This window comes from Alligator mississippiensis, chromosome 13 (assembly GCF_030867095.1).
Source record: "Alligator mississippiensis isolate rAllMis1 chromosome 13, rAllMis1, whole genome shotgun sequence".
NCBI lineage: Eukaryota > Metazoa > Chordata > Crocodylia > Alligatoridae > Alligator > Alligator mississippiensis.
The window spans coordinates 11,288,217-11,308,744 of record NC_081836.1 but is presented as its reverse complement, the minus strand read 5'-3'; the positions used below and the strand labels follow the sequence as shown (position 1 = coordinate 11,308,744).

Sequence of the window (20,528 nt, the reverse complement as noted above, 5' to 3'; positions counted from 1 at the left end):
CCACTTTACTACAAGAGCAGCCAAAGAAGTGTTAGAGAATAAGAAATACAATAGAGATGGAAGCAGTCGATAGGGTCAATGTTAGAAGTGCTGTAAGTGCCAAAATGACAGGCAAAAGTCGTTTTTCATACTCCAAGACTTGCTACAAGCTAAAGTGATATCCAGAATCAGTGTTTCAAAGGGTTTTTCCATTTGCCACCTTGCTGTTTTTATTTTAGAAACCAATAGGCTTGACTGTCCAAAGAGCGAGCAGCAGAAGGATGAAGTAATTTTGTTTTTTAAACTGTTAATCAATAAGCGTCCAATTAGATATCCTTTACCTCCATCTTCTCAAGGCCTGGAAAACATTATATAAATTGCTACCTGAAGCTTCAACACATTTGCTAAGAGCTAGGCTTCTTTTGCTTCTTCATGACAAGTTTTCCAACAGAATTGTTAGAGAGCGCTCTCACTAAATCATTTTTCATCAACAAACATTTCCGATTTTTATACACTAGGAATGTTATTTTCCAGGTATACCACCAGAAGATAAGTAGATTTATTACCAATAATAGCAACCAAGAATTAAAGCCAAACTATTTTTTTTAAAGGGATGCTTGTTTGACATATAATCTAGCCGTTAATCTGATCCACTAGAACCTGATGCACCTTCAGAAGTTTCTCACAATCACTCTCTAAGAACTTCCAGGTTTCAAATTCTCATGTACGAAAAGAGTCAGGAACAGCAAGTGTGTGTGTGTGTGTGTGTGTGTGTGTGTGTGTGTACACACATCTCAGTTCTGATGCACTAGATTTAAAATGCTTTTTTGAGAGCAATACAAACAAACAAGATATGTTGTAATAAAATTTAATTCTCAGCCTGGGAATGAAGTAGAGAAGACACAGTCTTCTCAGAGATGTGCTTGCCCTTTCTAGTTAATTGGGGGTTTTTTCTCACAACTCATTTTATGTGCAAATTCCTTGTGACCTTCTATGATCGTTTACAATTTGAAATAAGCAATTTGGAGAAACATGTCTCTTAAATTAGACCAAAAGATTGGCCAAACAAGTTAATTGAAATAATCAGTATCAGATACTTGTTGTTTTATAGCAGGCAAGATCTGTAGTTTAGAAATAAGCTATGGGTACAGACATTTGAATGACTTATTACCAAGCAAAAGTGGATGGGCCTTCATTACACATCAGCTACTTGAAGGTAATGGCCCATTTGCACACTCTTACTCCTCACTAAGAGGAAGGTGGATCACAACTTAGCCTTCAGTGACAGTGAGATGAAAGCTACCATTACTTGAGCTTGACCCCAGTGAGGGTAAAAGTATAAATATAAGAAGTTAATACAAGCCACTAATACACTGTAAAGCCTTGCCGATTTTTGCAATAAAATGTTCATGCTACATGTTGCAGTGGAAATGGAAGACACCCAACAGAAAGACAGCACACACTGGGAGAGCTACAAATTCAAGATTGCATTCAGAAAGGAACAAAAGTTAGTCATTAGTCATTCTTAAGGTCACCAAATCTGTTTACAATATTATTCTGATAGGTAACAAAAGAACAGTTTGCTATTTATAGGTGAAGCACCTATTTGCGATGTAACCACTATATGGTCATCCTCCTACATTCACTCTAAAGATTAACTCTAATGCATTTGGTACATACGTTTCCACGTCATACTACCAAGTGATCTCTGCACAGGCACAAAAGGACAGCAAGTGAGATGGGGAGATTACCTAAAAATATACTACATTTATTTTCACTTCAAATTTAAGGGAAAAGCTTGGCAATCTTTAGTCATGCAAGCAAGGCATCCCAACATATGTAGTTGTATGCTCTTCGGGGCAAGAACAATCATATTACATTTTTTTCTACACCCCTAGCACAACAGGGGCCCTTCAGATGATTGGTCTCTATGCACTACAACAAAATCAACAGTTAAAAATAGCAGCAGCAAGGGTCCCACTTGAGATTTTAAATTTTGAAAGAAGTAAAATATTATTTCTTAACACAGACTCTACCTGTTGAATTCACTAAGGTAGGAGGGGGGTCAGAGTCTGATGCTATAGCTACATAGGACTGACAATCTGTAGCTAGTTTCCATGCTTCAAACCATCAGCTAGTTGTTTCTATGGGTTAGGGAAGTATGGATCCTATTCATCCCTAATCCCTAATTCAGTGGTGAAGAAGTGACCAGAAAAACTGAACGATCCACCTGTTGGAAATCAGCCCGATGCAGCTGATAACTTGGCTGATAAATACTTGTGTGCGCACGCAACCACATCGCAGCACAGGCAACAAACAGCACTGCCTGGCAGCGTGGAGAGCTGCATGCAGCTGGTAAGTCCATTGTGGTAGAAGGGGAGGGGAAAGGGAAGGGGTGTGGTGGGGCAAATCAATGCACCCCGCCCCTCCACCCCCCTCCCCCCAGTAAGGGAGGGGCAGGGGCAGACACTGCCCAGCTGACGTGGGGCAGGGCATGGGATAGAGCCACGGCTTGTGGGGGAACTCCCACCATTGCCTGCACCCCAGAAGGGCACCAGGGGGAGTGGGGGAGGCGTGTGCCCCCAGATCTGTGCAGGGCGGGACGGCTGGAGCCAGGGCTGCGCCAGGCTCTTCTCAGCAGGGGCTACAGAGAGGGGTTCAGCCACCCCAAATTCCACTATAGCTCTGCTCCCAGCGCTGCCACACACCAGGTGCAGCCCCTGGCCCATGAGCAGAGGCGGAGGGTTGAGTCAGGTCTGAGCTGGGTGCACTGTGGCAGCAGCACTGGGAATAGGCCTATGACAAAATTTGGAGTGGCTGCAGCCCCCTCTGTAGCCCCCTTCCTGAGTCCAGCCCCCACCGAGAAGAGCCCGGCAGAGCACCGACTCCAGCCTGCCTGCCCCATGCAGATCCAGGGGCACACTCCTCCTCCCCCCACAAATGACCTCCTGCTGTTCCAGGAGCAGCAGAAGTCCCCCCTCCCTGATGAGGCATGGCTCCATCCTGTGCCCTGCCCCAACCGTGCTGGGCAGCACCTGCCCCTGTCCCCTCCCTCACCATGGAGGGCACTGATCTGCCCCCCAATGCCCCTTGCCTCCCCCCTCCCCTTCCACCACAACAGACTTACCAGCTGCACACAGCTGCATCAGAAATCGGACTGGTATCAGCCGATACGACTCCTTAAAAATCGGCTATCAGTATCAGCCCCCAAAATTTCTATCAGTGCACCCCTAATTATAGTTTCTTGTAACTTTAGGAAATCTGTTTTTAAAAATACCTGGCTACTGATATTTCATGGTGACAGTCTTCCAATACTGGCCAACTAAAAATAGAGTGTGCTTGCAGAATTCATATTGTTCGTTACAGTATTAAATAATACTACATTCAAATATACAGGGAAATGAACCTTATTTCATTGGATTTTTACTACTGCAGATTTATTTTAAACAGATTTCAAAATAATCACAGTTTCCACAGGCCTATTTTTGACAAGATATTACAAGTGTAATATCCTTTCCAGGGACCAAATGCTGTCTTATCTCAAGGCTGCCTGTACGTCTCATCCAAAGATTAAGGAGGGTAACACCACTACTTACATCTCCTGTGGCTCACAGCCAACTCGCAAGGACTGTACTAAGACTGTACTTCCCTCATGCTCTCAATGCACTCTCCCCATACTACTTTAAAGCAGCACTGACTGCATTCTAACTTCTTTTTCTGATCCGAGACTTGCCTGAGGTCAAATTCTGCAGTTGCTCCGCTTCAATCACAATGGGGGATGGGAAAGCTCAGGGCTGGGGGTTGAAGGTCATTATATCCTATTCTTAATAGAAAGTCATACTAACTGCCATACAGCTTCTACCTAGCAGGCAATGGGAGCCAGGTCCTTCTCCACTCTCCCTCTTTGAGACAAAGGGAGGAGCTTTGTGACAAGCCCTCGAACAAGCTCATAGAGCTTCCATGAGTAGCTAGTTACCCAAACTCACCTTAACAGCAAGTTGCCATCCTGAACTTCCCAAATGAGTGAAGAGGTAATGTTCCCCTCTGGCTAACCAAAAAGTAAGCCAAAAAATAACAGAAGGGCAGATGTGACAGAGCCAGTGTTATTCAAGAAATCCACATTGAATTCCTGCTTCCTCATACTTTTTGGCTTGGCAACGGACTTGGAGTCTGCATTTATTTTGTTTTACATTTTATAAACTGTGCACCATTTGGAGCGTATCTGACCGAAAAGCACTCGGACCCCCATTAACTGGAGACAATACTCAAGTCAGATCATCAGACTACATTTCCTGGATTTCAGCGTTATTTTCAAGTGTTTGAAAGAATGAAAGTTCCCTTTGCACCCCTGAGCTGCGTGTGTTACCCCGTCATCAGCATGTGTGTGCTGTTAAGACCCTTACAAGAGATTCAGACTCCATGCAGGGGAGGAAAAAAGGTTAAAACATGCAGAGTGCAGTAATGTTTTCAGACATCATCCGTAAAACAAACCTAGCACAGGAACACTCAAAAAGTCCTTTTCAGCAGCACAAAATTAGTACTTTTGGTGATCCAAGACAAAACCAAGGCAAACATCCACAGTTAACAAATTAAACTATTGAAAAACAATTTCAAAGACACTGACAAGGAAGCCATGTCCTCTTCTTGCCCTAAGTCATAAAGCCAGAAAACATATCCTGCCCCCATAAGCACTGCTGGATGCCTTCACAAGGGTGAAGGTCATCTCTGTCTTAATGCAAGTGAGACACAGGCTGTATCTCTTCAGCCATAATTATTCTCTTTTCTGTAGTTATGAGGTATGTATAAGGAAAGGAAGAACTGGTCATTATATGCAGACAGTCCAAGCCAACTTCCTGGACTAACAGATCAGGAACAGTTGTAGTTAATCTTGCCAAAGATACATCAAAGGAAGTATGGACACCTACCAGCCTCTGCTGCTCCAACAAGAGGTCTGCTTCTTCTTTCTCCTTCTTGTACAAAATCTCCATTTCTTGTAATCTGAAGACACAGAGCAGAAGGGACTCAGAAGCAGCCATGCAGGGCACCATTTGTGCTAGTGTGATCTTATCCACAGAAACAGTTAAGCGCAAGAGCAAATGCAAGTTTCTTCAAGTCTAGGGTCTATCTGCATCTCAATCTGCTGATATGAAAGCCACTATCCTTCCTGCTCCCTTCAGCTGAAGCACTTTGGTTCCCTTGGAATAAGAACTACCCTTGATATCTGCACTGAGTTACATGATGTGTTCTGCCAAAGACCTGATTAGTGTAACTGCTTGAGGCTTAGCAGCACAGGGGTTTATTCTCTTCAAAAGGTAAGTCAGGAAGTTGTGGGGTCACAAAGCACTATATTCTTTACTATGATTCCTGGTCCTCTTCTCTCTTACAAGCAGAGTCCCTGGTGGAGACAACACTCAGGGAACACCCAGCCTGCCCGTTTTTCCATCATTCCTCCTTTGTCAGCTTAAGAAGAAGCTGCATCAAGAAATCAGGCAGTTGCTCTCTGTTTTGGTCCAGGACTTCAGTGGTTAGGGGGCATAATATTTTAAAGAAACTAGAATTCAAAATACAGATGAAGGCAAAAATATGACAAAGTGCCACAAGCACCCACTTAGCCAGAGCCAGATTTAAATCAAGAGGAGCATAGGTTGGCACAGTCAAGCTCTGGTTGGGTATTTTTTAAGCCAAGTTAAATGTCTAATGCTTCACTGACAGGGAGCTCCCAATTAAGCACACTTCCCTATGGAAAAAGTAGGCATTCACTTCATACACAGAGCTGGTAGCTCTCCAAACAGACCCACTGAAAAAGGTGCATGTATTTTTTGGTTCCAAGTCATATGTATGAGCTAGTTTATTACCTTTTCTCCATTTCCTGCTTCATATCAATGCCCTGTTTCTCCAGCAGTTCCCTCTGTGCAAAAGTCCAGTCTACTGGCTCAGAGGGAGTCTCAGCTGATGGAGTTTTCTCTCTCTCTGCTCGAGCTTGCTCAGGGTGGTTAAATCGGAAAACGTGATTTTTGCCCATGATGATACGATTCCCTAAAACAGGAACAAAAGATTAACTCTTTCAAATAAGGACTTCAGAACCAATGTGACATTTTATGTTCAGGCAAATTTACCCTGAGGAAGATGATTTTTCCCTAAAGTACTGTGCTCAGATTCTTAGTTTAGTAATAGGTGTCCACACAAAAGGAACAAACAGTTAGTGCAAGAGAGATGAAACTGTGCAGAAACAAGAAATGCCCAAAGAAACACCTGCCTGTTAAACCTCCGTACAAAACTTCCACAAAATAAAATGGTCTTGTGGATGGACCAAGAGTAGCAACAGATATGCTGATCAACTATACTCTAATCCTCTTCTGTAGCAAATTTTGCAACAATAGCATTTTTAAGACAGGCTCAAAAATCATGGACCAAAGCCACCCCATAATTTTTTCTATTTAGAAAAGTTTAACCTCAAACACTTGAAGACTGGATGCTTTACATTTTTAAGTGCTGAGATTCGTACGAATGATCTAAGTTTCCACTTAAGTCCTCAGCAATGGAATTTCTGGGGAGGCATTTTCCTGCATCCTTCACCCTTGTGTGAGATGGAGAGTGCCAGGCACGTGGAAAAGCAGAAGAGAAGTAACTAAGTGCTACAGAAAACTTATATGCAAAAGCATTAAACAAGCACTAAAACTACAGCAGCATCTTACTGCTTTTCCAGTACAACACACAAATGTGAGAAATAATCACTACAGTTTTAGTGAAATGAACTTTTAGGCCACCAAGACAGTCTTTGTAAGTCTATTCATGACAAACAACTGTCTTTTAAAAATATCAAGAGTTTCATTAAATAGAAACATCAAGAGATGAGGATGAAAAAGTATTTAAAAAAAAATCAAGTTTCAGAAAAATCAGCTTGCCAAACAATAAGTGCAGTAATTTCCAATCTATGGGCCATATTCAGGTTTCAGAAGTTTTAAAGAAGTAGGAATGGCTCAAAACGTAAAATTAAGAGCCTGTTCATGCCCATTAGCCCATCTTCTGCTGAAGCTAATGCACCTAATGACAAACACCAGTCTACAACCTAGTGCAAAGGACACTGGAACGCATCTTAGCACCAGGAGAATGAAGGGTCACGATTTAAAAGATGTTTTGCTTACAATCGTCAGGCTACATGATTCATTTATGAAAGCTGCTCTCCCCCACTGCCCTTGGCCAAGGTATGAGGAGCAATGTATGGTGTTCTAAACAGATTTCTGAACACATGGAAGGGAAGGGGAGAAAAGCTAATGAATTCCTCCCTGAAGTTGCATCTCAGCTGTGCCAGGGAAACTGGAGATTTTCAGTCAGCAGCTGGCAGTGTGTTTACTCTGTTTATTTGCAAGCACCAAGGGCAACGGTCTTGGGCAAGAATGTACTAGAATAATACCAGAGTAAGCAAAAGTAAAGAATCAAGCAGAGAGTGCCCTGTGTTAGTGATCATTTTATGCAGGCTTTCAGCTGGTGCAGTGAAGAGCCTGGGAAAATAAAAGAAGATAGTGTTTTCACCGATGTGGAAAAGGCCTTGCCAAAACAGCCAAGATTCCTTATCTGGAATAGTACCCTGTTGTTTCCTTCAGCCAGAAGACATTTGTTCTGTATGGGTCATCCTGGAAGAACCACCTGCAAAAAAGCCAGATTTTGAAGTCTCTTACCTGAGCGCAACTGCACCGGCTGCACAACCCTCTTGCCATTGACGTACGTTTCCGACCGTTCACAAGGTTCCAGAGTAACAATAACTAGAAGGAACACAGGTGTTATTCACATCAAAACACACCATTTCCTATCAGAGAACACCTGGAGAGCCAGGGAAAGGACAAGGCCCAGATATTTTCCTTTACTGTCTGCCAAGAAACCTGGCTATACCCTTCCGGCTAAAAACGCATGAGACAAGTAGATAATGCTCTGCTCACCACACTCACTCCCTACAAACTGAGATTCTGAACAAGTTGTTCCTTTATATCAAACCCTGGTTAAGGATGCAGAGCAGGACATGGCCAAGTGACACAGTTATTCAGCCAATACATCTGAAGTAATGCAGGTCTCAACTGCTAGGATTCTTTGTTTCACTTTTCCATAGGGAAAAAAAGTGAACTGCAATCAAGATGGTCAGAATGAACACAGGTCAAAGCTTTTATCAGTCTTGAAAGAGGCCTCTTGCAACAAGGTTTGAAGGATAATCAACACATTGTTTTGTAACTGATTTCAGCACTACCGTCACTGCAGGGCTATGTGGTAAGGTATAGTGCCAGATGCTTAGGAGGTACTAAACAGTCTTCTCCACTGAAATATTTGGTAGCTGCAGGCGCTTGTCTAGTAGCACAGACAACTTTTGATGTTAGAAATGACTGAAAGGCAACACTGCCTAAGACACCAGGGATGTAGCAAGTAAACATTAAGTGTCTCATAAAGTACACTGTATTTCATCCTGAACATCCCCAAAAAATAAGCAAGCGCTATCCCCACATCACAGACAATAGTCTTTGTCCAACCCAGCACTAAAACTAAACTGTTCTTTATCCACAGCGTTATCAGACCACACTGTCTTGGGTTCAACCCCATTTTCCATGAAATAACCTGGACACCCAGAAATGAACAGACTGAGCCACATTTGTCTCATCCACAGCCCAGAATCTACGAACAGTGCAAAAGTCATCTCTGCTGTACCACACGTTTACTCGGACACAGCACGAAGATCAGCAGGGATCTGGGTATTCTGATCACCAAGGAAAAACGGGGATTTTCTCCTCGAAAGAGAAAAACACAAATTTTCTCCTTTAAACAAGAAAAACATGGGAAACTGCAGGTTTCCCCTTGCAGGCTGGCAAAGTTCCAGTTGTAGGAAACATGGGAGGAGGGGCAGGGGGGCAGACTGAGGCCCCATGGTGAGAAAGGGAGTGGGGCAGGGTTGGCAGCTGGGGCTGGAATTGCTGCCCAGCCAGGGCAGGAATGCATGGCCTGGCTGGGGGAATGGGATGGAGCCATCTCGGGGGTAATGGAGGGGGGCTGGCTCCCCACCACTGCACGCACTCTCAGGGTTGGGTCAGGCACCAGAGATGACACATTGGTCAGGCACCAGAAATGATCGCCCCCCCCGAGATGTGTGTGCAGGGATGGGGAAGATGCAGGCTGCCCATTGTGGGGTACAGGGCTTCCTGTGCTGCTGCCCCCTGCCCAGGGGCCTCTGCGACCCAGCGTGCAGGACAGGGAGGCTTGGTGACAGTGCTGCTGCCGCCAGGAGCCCTATGCTGCCATGACAAGACACTCCCTGCCCCCCTGGTAGCAGCAGCAGGGCATAACTTCATGCCACTGCTGGCCTGGCAGGGGGCACCTCACTATGATGGCAAGGCTGGCACAGGGCTCCCAGTGGCAGTGGTGGTAGCACCAAGCCTCCCCACAGCACCCCACCCTCCCATACCGGGTCCCACCCTCTGGCCCACAAATCCCTGGGGGAAGCGAAACAAGGCAGGGAGCCCCAAGCTCTGCATCCTCCCCCACCCTTCACAGGCTCCACTCAGCTTCACTCCGGTTGTGCCACCCAGCAGGGGCTAGAGCCAAGCTGGGCTCCGCACTCTGCTCCAACCACAGCAGCTGCTGCCTCCCACATGGCAGCTGGGGCCCAGGTGCTGCTGGCTGGCTGTGGCTGGTACCCACAGAACAGGGAATAGGCAGGATGGTTCTGTAGCCCTGGCCACTGGGGGTCCACTCTGGCAGAGCTGGGGGGAGCAGGGGGATGCAGAGAAATGTGGAAAACTAGGATCCCTAAAGATCAGGTATGAATTCCAGCTCTAAGGCAACAGTGCTAACTGGGCCAAATAAATGCACTAGAGAATGAAGGTCTCAGTATGGTGCTACTCTGCACAAACCATTAACTCAAACAGCTACTTCTTATTAAACCCAAACAGAAAATGTTTTCAGTGACCTGATGAAAGGACTCTTTCAAGTCCCAGCAGTCCTTTCAGCTCTCCTTCCCTGACCACTTCAAAAATAATACATTGTACATAGCCGCTTGTACAGAGGTTTTATTTTTTTTTCCAGGACTCAAAGCACTAGCTCACCAGTGCTGAAGACTAATTTATGGATAAGGCAGTCCTTGCACCCATATTTATATGCAAACACACAATGGCAAACTGGGTATGTTCTTCAAAAGTAGGAAGAGATTCAATGACACCTGGATAATGGAAGGACGCTCACCATTGCCGTTGTTGTTCCTCTCACTTCGGAAGATACAGTGTTCTTCTTTTATGTGAGCCCCGCTTAGCACAATGTCCTGTCGTCTTTCAGCATCTGCCTGGCCAACCCTGAGCCCAACAGAAAGCATTTCAAGGTCAACTCAGACGTTGTTTACAACTGATTAAAAAAAATACACCACTACTGCGTTCAAAGAAATGCTGCACATGATTAAACCAATCCTTTACGTTCTAACAGCTGAGGAAATGTAACCCTCAAAATGGATGCTTCCTAAAATACAATACTGAACACTGGCATCTGAACAGTTCATGAGAACATCACGAACAAACTTTTAATTGGGGATATGTTAAGATTTAAAACTCATGACTTAATTACACACAACATTAAAAAAAAAAAAAAGACAGCTTTGCTGGGCTCAATATCCTGACTGACTTTGGGCGGAGGGGAGGGGAAGGGAAGGGAGTGGAGAAGGGCTTGAAGCACTTCTCTGGGTCGCCCTGAAAAGGGAGAGAAAGGCCAAAACAGCTTGTTAGCTCTGAAGAACTGGCCCATAAGGGATCATCTCTTGCTGGTACCTCTGCAGAAAATTTGCCACTGAGGGAGAATGACCAAGTGTTGGACTTGGCACATCAGCCAAAAAATGATTTCACAAAGCCCGTAGTTACATGTGAATAAACAAGGCAGGAATAACGGAGTCATTAACATCTGCCCCTTCCACTGCAGATACAGGAACTGCCATACTGGATTAAACAGCGGCCCATTTAGCCCAGTGTCCAGGCATCATTATCTGTGCCAAATAACAGCATGATCCAGCTAAGGTGCAAGCAATGTCGTAGCAGGTAGTTATGAGTATGAAGTTGCCATCTAACCTCCAAACTTCCAGAGGTTGGCCTACCTTGAAGCCTGAGAATTTATTCATGTTAACTCTGACTACTTGCTATCCCTGTAAATAACAAACAATTCTGCATGCTCAAACTCACAGCTTCCAATTCCTCGTGGTAATGAATTCCAGAGTTTAATTGTCCATTGTGTCAAAGAAGTTATCATATATGAAATTGCCATTTTTCAATTTCATTCACAGTCCCTTTGCTCTCTTATTATGAAATAGGAGGACTAAAAGATTTTGATGTTCCTGCTCTACACCATTTGTTCTGCTAAATACTTTTACACTGAGGTTAGAAAAGAGATAGAAAGAAAAATGAATCTTCATTTTCTTATACGAGAATGATTAGGGGCACATAAAGATCTCTCATTGCTCATTTTTTAATTCCCTAGAGCTTTGCTATATGTTTTATGATTAAGTTAGTCCAGAATTGAGCATAACCTCCCAAATTGAAGTGTAATGTTGATTTATAAAATGGCATAGTTTTTATTCCTGCATTATTCTCCATCTGTTCCATGGGGAATATGCCCACCTAACAGCTGAACATTGCTCAATGCTCCAGAGATAGATAAATCCGCCTTTCAGTCTTCCCCCAGCTGTCCTGCCTACAAAGAAAATTCCTTCTAGACTCTAAATATGGCAATTAAGTTTAATCCTGTGCATGCGAACAGGGACCACATTAATTGTATGCGGACATTAGCAGCCAGAAATAACATAACTGAGTTTAGGGATGTGCTTTCAAAAGAAAAAGATCTACCCACAGAGAGGAAAACAAAAAGAACGGGAGAAACAACTTTCTTTTTAGTAAACAGGATATTAAAAGTACAGTTGATTTTCCCAAAGAGGGTAGTTTTCAGTACTCTACTAACATGCCCACTCCCCCTGCCATTTTTGTCTTTTACAATCCCTCTTTCCTGTATTTTACAAGAGGTTTCTCTTTCTGCTCTCATGAGAAAGACAGAAGGGTAAGTATCTGGCAAAGATGCACAAGCATACAGAATGTAAACTAAGAAAATGCATTTCCCTTACCTTTCATTTACAGTAAGTGCATGTGCGTGCATGTGCCTGCGTTAAGAGCAGCGACAACAGTTTCAGGCAGAAACGTAATTTAAATGGATGATGTCTCTAACCACAGGTCTATTAAGCAAGCATAACAAAGCCACATCTCACCTGGTGATGCCATCTTTGATGTAGTAAAGCAGACATTCTGACATGAGTGGATCTTCATTGAGGTTCACAAGATGAGGAGTCTGCCAACAAATGAGAACACATGATTTGAAGGCTAAACACCTGTATCCACGCTTCCTTTTAAAGATTTGCTGGCTGTCAACATGCAGAGGAATCCAAATGCTACACAACTACACAGAGCCAGCGAAGCTCCAGGTTCCTCCACGAACTCTCTTTTCGAGCTGAAATGTCGACCCTTTCAGTGCAGACACAACCGTATCAGGATAGGAAAGGAGCACTAGAAAAGTTACGGCAGAAGCACAGCTAAGACAAGCTGATTTTAAGCAGAGGATGTAGGGAAGACAAGCAATTGATATGAAAGACTAATGATTCCTTGTAAAGCCTTGATTAAGCTTTAATAAGAACAATGAAGGGAACAGGAAAGCTAAACAGCAACATGCTGTCATACAGCCTTGGTATCAAAATGCTACGCTGATGTAAGATTTTTATTTAATATAAAAAATAGACATTCCACGTATGCTATTTTTCAGAACCTGTAGATTTGGCAGTAAGCTTTAAACTACTGACATTTCCTGATACACATGGCTACGAATCTCCATCTAATTCTCTTCTAAAAACGCAGTCATTTATATCACTAAACCAACCTTCTTTGGTGAAAACACCCCACTGGAATCAGCAAACAAGTCGCATGGCCTTGGTGTAAAAATCTAGCCATTGAGATAGCAGCAAATAAACACAAAAAAAGGGTGAGAAACAAGTCAAGGTGACAGTTAGGAAAAAAACCCAGAGCAAACATGGAAAATTAACATGCCAGTCTCTTGTAATCCACAACTGGAAAATTAAAGCAGGAGATCTAGTTGCATGGACTCCCAAGGGAAAGTTGAGTTCAATAAGTTTACTGTGAGCTCCAAAGGAGCCAACTGTAACACGTGCATCCACATACAACTGATGGAAGCTAAAAAGATACTTTTTACATTTGAGACTTTAAGACACCTGGTGGCTGCAATCTACAGATGAGAAACCTCTCAGAAATTAAAGAATACTATTTTTTCATGGCTTTTATGTTCTGGCTATGGACTCTGACACTTTTTTAAAGCCATTTCCATGTGGACCTAGTAGAAGCCTAGTAAAATTAAAACTGTTCCCACCAATCATCATAAAGTGAAAGCATTCTTCAGTAAAAACAAGGATTTTAGCTTGGTCCAAAGATAAATGTAGGGTGAGCACCAGGTCAAGAAGGAAGTAATGGTTCCTTCATAGAAGGAAACAGGATCCTGGACTATAAATTCAGAACAAGTGTTCCAAGCCCTGATGTCCTTGAAAGTCCAAATACTCAGACAGCCAGGTCATACAAGGTACTCAGATCAGGACAGGTCAATATAGTAATTCATTTCTGAGTTTCAAAATGTTGGGGAGTTAACTGAACCAGAGACAAGCACGGCAGAAGGTCAGGTTGACTTAGTCTAGCATCTGCAAATCCAATTTTGGCTTCCTTTGTTTGACTGCCAACGATGTCAAAATGGTTAGTAACACACATAATTTAATGCAATGCAAATACTTTTAAGTTCTATGGGGAACCAGTTTGAAAATTTGGTTTAAAAGGAGCATAAGATTTCAGGGCCTGGAAACCTGTATTTGAAGAAACAAGAAAGCAAAGTGAGGTGAAGGAGGTCCCATCATGTTGCTTTAAAGTGATGTCCCTCATCAATCAATAATGGAATTTCCTCTCTTCAGAGGGAGAAGTCTTATCTTCCATGACCCAATGAAAAGACAGCTGTAGAATCACGGCGAGTACAGACACGTAAGCAAAAGCATACCTACGACTATGGCTGAAGATAAGCAATAGAGCACAACCACTGGCTCATCTCACAAGAAGACTTTTAGAACGTATATAAAGGTAGAACCTTTAGCTGTCATTTCCTGAGAAGTCAAAATCCACAAGTACTGAAAATATGACAAGCAGCAGTGAGCGGCTAGACATGTAGACGTGTGTCTGTCCCACCAACTACAAATATATTTTTATGCTTCTCTTCGTATACTATATTTTTTACTGCAAGTCTTCATTCCTACTTATGGGTGACCTTAAAATGAGAACACTCTATAACAAACGAAGCTGAGCAATCTGAAAGATGTTTGGTGGTAACAAAATGGACCCATTCACTCATCCTAAAGTCCCCGGTTCTGTGCATCTTCTGCTGCCTAGTAGCCTTCATGCCTGACTTAGCAGGCCCTCCCTCAAGGGTTGAGAGGACAATTCACTGGTTTTGAGATGTCACTACCTTTTCATTCAGGAACTAAACAGTAAAGTCATTTTCTACAGCTTGATTTCTACCAGGCTAGCATGACAGAAATACTGACCTATGCTCACAGGCACTAACACAAAACTAGATTCATACTTATGCCATAAACATAAAACACTTACAGCCCAGTTTGCCATCTAGATTTCTAAAACTCTCACAACAAGAGCTGCCAATTACTACAGGAAGGAGAACTATGCACATTAAACTGGAAGGGCAGAAAGGAATGGCTAAGGACAGATCAGGATTTGGTTTCCTCTAGTATGCATTTCCACAGGCAGAACTTGCTATTTACTAATCAAAGCAACTACTGATCCCCAACAGCTTCTGCACACAAACCTGGTCAGGAGAAAATACATCAAAAGAGTCATCAAAAAGAGTTGATGGCCTCTGAGGGAAAATCTACAAGGAAATGCAATCCAAAATGTGAAAGAGAAGCAAGAGAAAAGAAAACTTGAGGAAAGATAACAGTGAGGATGAAGAAGCTTTATGAATCTTAGACAGTTTAGGAATAAGTTACAAAAGGCAAAACAAACCAGCTGGAAACAAAAGATGGCACTTCAGAGACATAAGGAAAAATCAACAGGTATGAGATTCAAGGGTATCACTCAAAAAATTATACAACGTATATTGAAGGCAGAAAGGGGAAGAGTTTCAGACTACTGGTTTCTTTTGTTTGAGATACCATACAGTAATTGGTAGTTGCTATATTCATTGCATTCAAGGTCATTTTAAACCAGATTCCTCCTCTCATGCATGTAGCACAGATTTCCAATGGAGTTTTTTCCACCTTTCACAAAGAAGAAGATAGAAGTTTGACATGTAAATGGAGGGGAAGGGTTCCTTCTATTGCAACTCTCATCATCAGTGATTATTAGTTCATTAAATGACAGCCCCCCTTTTTGATAGGAAAAAATAAATAGTGGACCTTTAACAAAGATAATAAGGCCACAGAATCTTAGGATTTGAGCTAGTTATAACATCCTCCAACCAAGCAGAGATGAATCTGTAAAAAAAAAAAAATACAAGCCTAGATGCCACTTCTGAGTCAATGTGCAACACCAGTGGCCCAGTTCAGATATCCTGTTACTGGAAGCAGCCACTTTCTAAAGGGACACTACAGCGTTCTTACCTATTTTTGGTCATCCGAAGTCTCATGCTACATTTTTCACATGGCTTGAGTTTCTTCAGCAAATTCAGACTGAATTCATATGACATTCTGCCTTTCCTAAATAAATGGTGGACTGCGGACATCATCCCTAAGAGCAAGATATACTGTTCCTGGTACTGAGGGACAGCTTTCACATCTCTGTTGGCTGCATTTCATTGGTGGATGAGGTAATACCTGCAGTGGTGCAACTAGGGCAAGGCGACTAGGGCAGCTACCCCAGTACAATTGTACCAGCAGCGCAGTGGCAGCCAGAAGTCACCACTGCCCTTGCATGTGGCAGCTGCCCCACGCACCAAGCCACATGCTGTTATGCCTCTGAATCCCTGCATATAGGCTGCAAAACACTGAAGTTCTTCAAGACTAAAACTGGTATCCGTTACCTGGGGTCCAGAGACTGCCAGAATTATTCTATAGCTGACCGAGAAATGAGTCTCACCCAGCTGACTAGTCTCTTACAGAAGTGAACCAACATTTAACGTCAGTATTATCTACCTTCTTAGGTGAGAAGACTCCCAGTGTTCCTCCATCTTCCCGAATAGCAACTCCCATCTCAGCCAGCAAAGCCTCCCTATAAGGAAAGGGAAGCACAAAAGTCAGACATGCTTTGTTAGCTGTGCATGTGTCAATTTGAATTTGGATGCAAATGTAAGTTTCAATATAGTCATCATTGTACAATGTGTTGTACTACCAGCTAGCTTGCACGTTGGCCCCAGACATGATGCACTACTGCCACAGGAATGAAATCTTACTTTCAGCTCCAAAACACAGACCTACAGAATTTCCCCACAGGTCTAACATTCCTGTTGACAGCAATAATACACCATGAGAATGATAACCTTTTACAACAGTAATTCCACCTACCCCAGAAAAAAGTTAAAATCTGTTCTGAACAGAAATTCTCAAGGCAAACCACACATCAAGTTAAAGATTGGCTGTTCTCCTTCCCCCAGAAGTCTCCCTAGATACTCCAAGACAATTAAGATACAAATGATAAATGCCACCAATACAGAAGAGGATTGACCAACAATTCTTATTTGTAGCCCTTTGCTTCATTGAAGTAAGCTATAATTCCAGCTGCAGATGCAAAGCTGAATGGGGGGAAGTGAGGAAAAGAGTACTGATATTAACCACTCTGGTACCAAAAACCTCTCTTTCCCTTTAACCTTCAAGTCAAATTGTGTGCTATAAAGAAAAGACAAAGGGAGAGAAAGAAAAGCCAGAATCAAATGCAATTTCATATCATAATGAGCATGTTTCAGAGAAGGACTGAACCCCAAGTACTTAAGCCAGCAACTCAAACCTTGGATGAAAACTGTGTCTAAGAATTATTTTGCTTAACTATTCTAAACAGTGTTTTGGAAGTATGGAAATGAAACTAACTGCCCTTTCTATATGGCCCACCTAATGTCAGTGCAATACAGAAGAACAGCAGCCACGTCACCAGTGAAGCCAGCTGCTGCTATGCTTTAGTTGGTTTTTGTTTGTTTGTTTTTGTAGGGGTTTTTTTGTTTGTTTTGTTGTTGTTGTTTTTTTAGGTAAGTGCAACTTCTGTCCGGACTCGTTCCTTCTACCATATGCCCATCCCACTGCCCACCCCCATGGCATTTCTTGCTCCTGACCTCTCCATTCTAATAGCTTCAGTCTTCCGCAGCTTCTCCTCCCATGTCTCATTCAGCTCTGCAATGATCTTCTCAGATTCCTGTATAAAAGTTCATAATTAATAGACCACATAGGGATTATATGGACCCAACCCTTTACCACGGCAAAAAAGCAGAAAAGTTAATGCAGATATGTATTTGAGGCCTACATGAGAGCTGAATTAGACCCTAGCAGTAAGTGACCAAGCGCTAATTTTAACCACTCAACAACACTACAAAATTATGAACAAACTAATAAATCTCCCAGAAACCCAGATGCTTCCTGCAATGACCATCCTGAATCAACTTACAAAAATCCAGATTCTCTAGCTCTGAAATGAACTGCTACTCCCTAGGTTAGACAATGTCTGGGGCTGGCCAGGGGTTAACTACAAACAGGTAATTTGGTGCCAATTCCAGGTCTTTGAGTCATTAGCTTTCAAAAGGCCATGTAATCAAGACAAATGGGTGCTGTTCAAGTCCCCAGGAAAAAAAGCCAGGCTACACAAATAGCCAGGCTAGACAGCAGCTCCTGGTTGCTGACAATTTTTTTGTTTGTAGAAGACTAGAGATCACGGTAGCTAAAAAGGAAGTCTAGTGGCTAATGCTATAAATCAGTTCATAAATGCACTCTGGAGCCTTCTGGATGAAAGGTGCTGTATCAAGATAAGTCATTAGGACACTCATTATTCCCTCTAACATATTCTTGGAGCTATATTTAAATAACATGAGTGCCAAAGATAAACAACAGGTTTTGTGGTTAAGAATGCCACATACCCAACACCAGCTGCATCGCGATGCACAAAAGGCCAAGTCAAATGCCTTAAGTAGCCTATGCAAACCACACAGCTTGGTACATAATTGCAGCACTTGGGAAGTGGCTATTTTCATAGAATCATAGAAAATTAGGGTCGGAAGAAACCTTGGGAGGTCACATCTAGTCCAACCCCCTGCTCAAAGTAGGACCATCCCCAACTAGATCATTCCAGCTAGGGCTTTATCAAGCCAAGCCTTAAAAACCTCCGAGGATGGAGATTCCACCACCCCTCTAGGTAATACGTTCCAGTGCTTCACCACCGTTCTAGTGAGAAAGTTTTTCCTAATATCCAACCTAAGCCTCCCTTGCTGCAACTTGAGGCCATTCTGCCTTGGAAGTTTACTCTAAATCATCAGCCAGATTGATATTTAAGTCCAAGCTGTTCCTCAATTATGAGGCCTTCACAAACACCCACTCAGTAAAGCTGCTCTCAAGGGCAAGAGGGCACAAATGAGCAAAGAATGTATTTCACGTTAGTTCTGAACAACTGTTTGCAGGAGCTGCTACTAGCTATTTACCAGAAGTAGCTTTATAGCAGGCTGTACCCAACCACATCGTGTTCAGCTCACTGCCCAGCAAAGTCACTGATGTGGAGGGAGGGGAAAAAATTAGGAATCTTATTAGTCTTTCCAGTCCCATTTGTTATCAATCTCCTTGCTCCTCTAGCAACATAATCCCTCAGGAATGCAGCTCCCCGTCTCCATGCACACGCACACACAAATACCCCAATCATTATGGAATTGTTAGAGAATCTGTCTGAAAGCTTCTGCACAGGAGACTGAAAATGAATCTAAAAAGGAGCATTAAAAATAAAGAGGCCTGGCCAAGAGGGATTCCTGCCATTCAAAGGAGCAAGTTAAGGAGCTTACACTCCACTGCTGCATTAAAGGATACAGGGATGAACATTAAAAACAAAAATCAGAGATTTTTCTTCTGTTGAATGAGAATGGGGGAAGGGAAGAAGAATTGCACTTATTTCACCTCAAGCTGCATTAAAAAAAACAACATATTTTAAAATCAGAAAGCTCTCTCTAAAGGACTTGGACTACTTATTCAGCTCAAAGGCTTACCACGGTATATAGCAAAACCAGTGGTTCAAGCAATCCTTGCCTTCTAACAGCATTAAAGCCCATTTAGACAATAAAATTTGCACGCTTTCGAGACTTCGTACAAGGGTGGCAGGGAAATTAAAAATGAATTCCTGCACCCCATAAGCTACTTATCACTTCCTAATCCATCTTCCAGGCCCCAGCTCCACTCCAAGCCAAAAACTAGGAAGCACAGGGAGTTTACAACCCTGAACCCAGGCCCTTCTACCCAAATCAGTGGGCCAGGGTCCTCTCATGCAAAGTTTAAGCTAGAGCTCCTGCAGTAGTGGGCAGAACCCTGGCAAAAATCCAAGAACTTCAGTTCAGAGACTGTGTCAAGGCTGAATGGAGGCTCAATCCTCCTTTCTGGTGCTGAGGATTGAACAGAATATTAGTAGCTCTCCACAACAATCAGCATGATTCAGTGTGGCATTTACCACCGCTGTAAAAGGGATTCCACACCATTTTACAGCCTGACGCCAAGAGCTACTCTAGCAGCTTTTTCTCAAGCAAGATTTTCACAGGGGCTTTTTTCAACTGTTGCCTTCACCCAGCTTTAGCACAAGAGGCCATTCCTTTTCTCTGAAGAGAGACACAGGGATATATTTCTTACTTTCTCCACTCTCTGTTGTTCTGAATGGATACACACAGCTATTTCTCTACTCGCCTAAGCAGCTTGAGGATGGGTCAGACCTGACCCTTCTCCAAAAGCTAGCAGCCATGTTACCCAATTGGAAAGCCCAAGTAAAAGCATCAGCATGCTCAATTAATTCTATGCATCTCTGGCTACTTTGAGTTCCAAAAACATTCTATACTTTGAATATTTGAGATGTCAGAGTGCACTGCCCTTCTCAACAGTGTTTCACAAGAAGTTGCCTTGAATATTGATGGAAAAAGTAGAAAACTCTCTTCCTGGGAGGCTCTGATTTTAATTTGGACCACCTTAAGAGATTTTTCTTTTTCAATCTAGTTTACAGACGTCATTCAGTGTCTTGATGTCAGGGGACTACAGAGACAGCACCATTATCTCCATGGCAACAGCAGGTTTCTAATAGAAGGAGGATATGCCGTGTGTGTGTTCCAGACCATTCAAATCCTCCTGGCAGCTTCTCTTGGAGAAATCAAGAAAACAAACCACTGGGATTTAACATACCTAACTTCCCTCCCACCCATCAGTGGGGGAGGGGGTTGACAAGAAAAAAAGAAAAAAAAAAGAAAAGAAACCCTTCGCTGGAATGCATTTTTAATGCCGG

At 42.9% G+C, this 20,528-nt stretch overlaps 1 protein-coding gene across 7 annotated transcripts in view; it reads right to left on the bottom strand.

Moving 5' to 3' along the window:
- KIF1B (kinesin family member 1B) overlaps positions 1-20,528 on the bottom strand; it is a 142,893-nt gene that overhangs the window by 52,414 nt on the left and 69,951 nt on the right. For all 7 annotated transcript variants that reach the window (XM_019493828.2, XM_019493831.2, XM_019493830.2 and 4 more), the window contains 7 exons: positions 17,353-17,432; positions 16,226-16,301; positions 12,248-12,327; positions 10,198-10,304; positions 7,659-7,742; positions 5,835-6,015; positions 4,905-4,977 (listed from right to left, as the gene is read on the bottom strand). In XM_019493828.2, the coding sequence (XP_019349373.1) occupies positions 4,905-4,977; positions 5,835-6,015; positions 7,659-7,742; positions 10,198-10,304; positions 12,248-12,327; positions 16,226-16,301; positions 17,353-17,432 (681 nt within the window). The remainder of the gene's footprint in view (positions 1-4,904; positions 4,978-5,834; positions 6,016-7,658; positions 7,743-10,197; positions 10,305-12,247; positions 12,328-16,225; positions 16,302-17,352; positions 17,433-20,528) is intronic.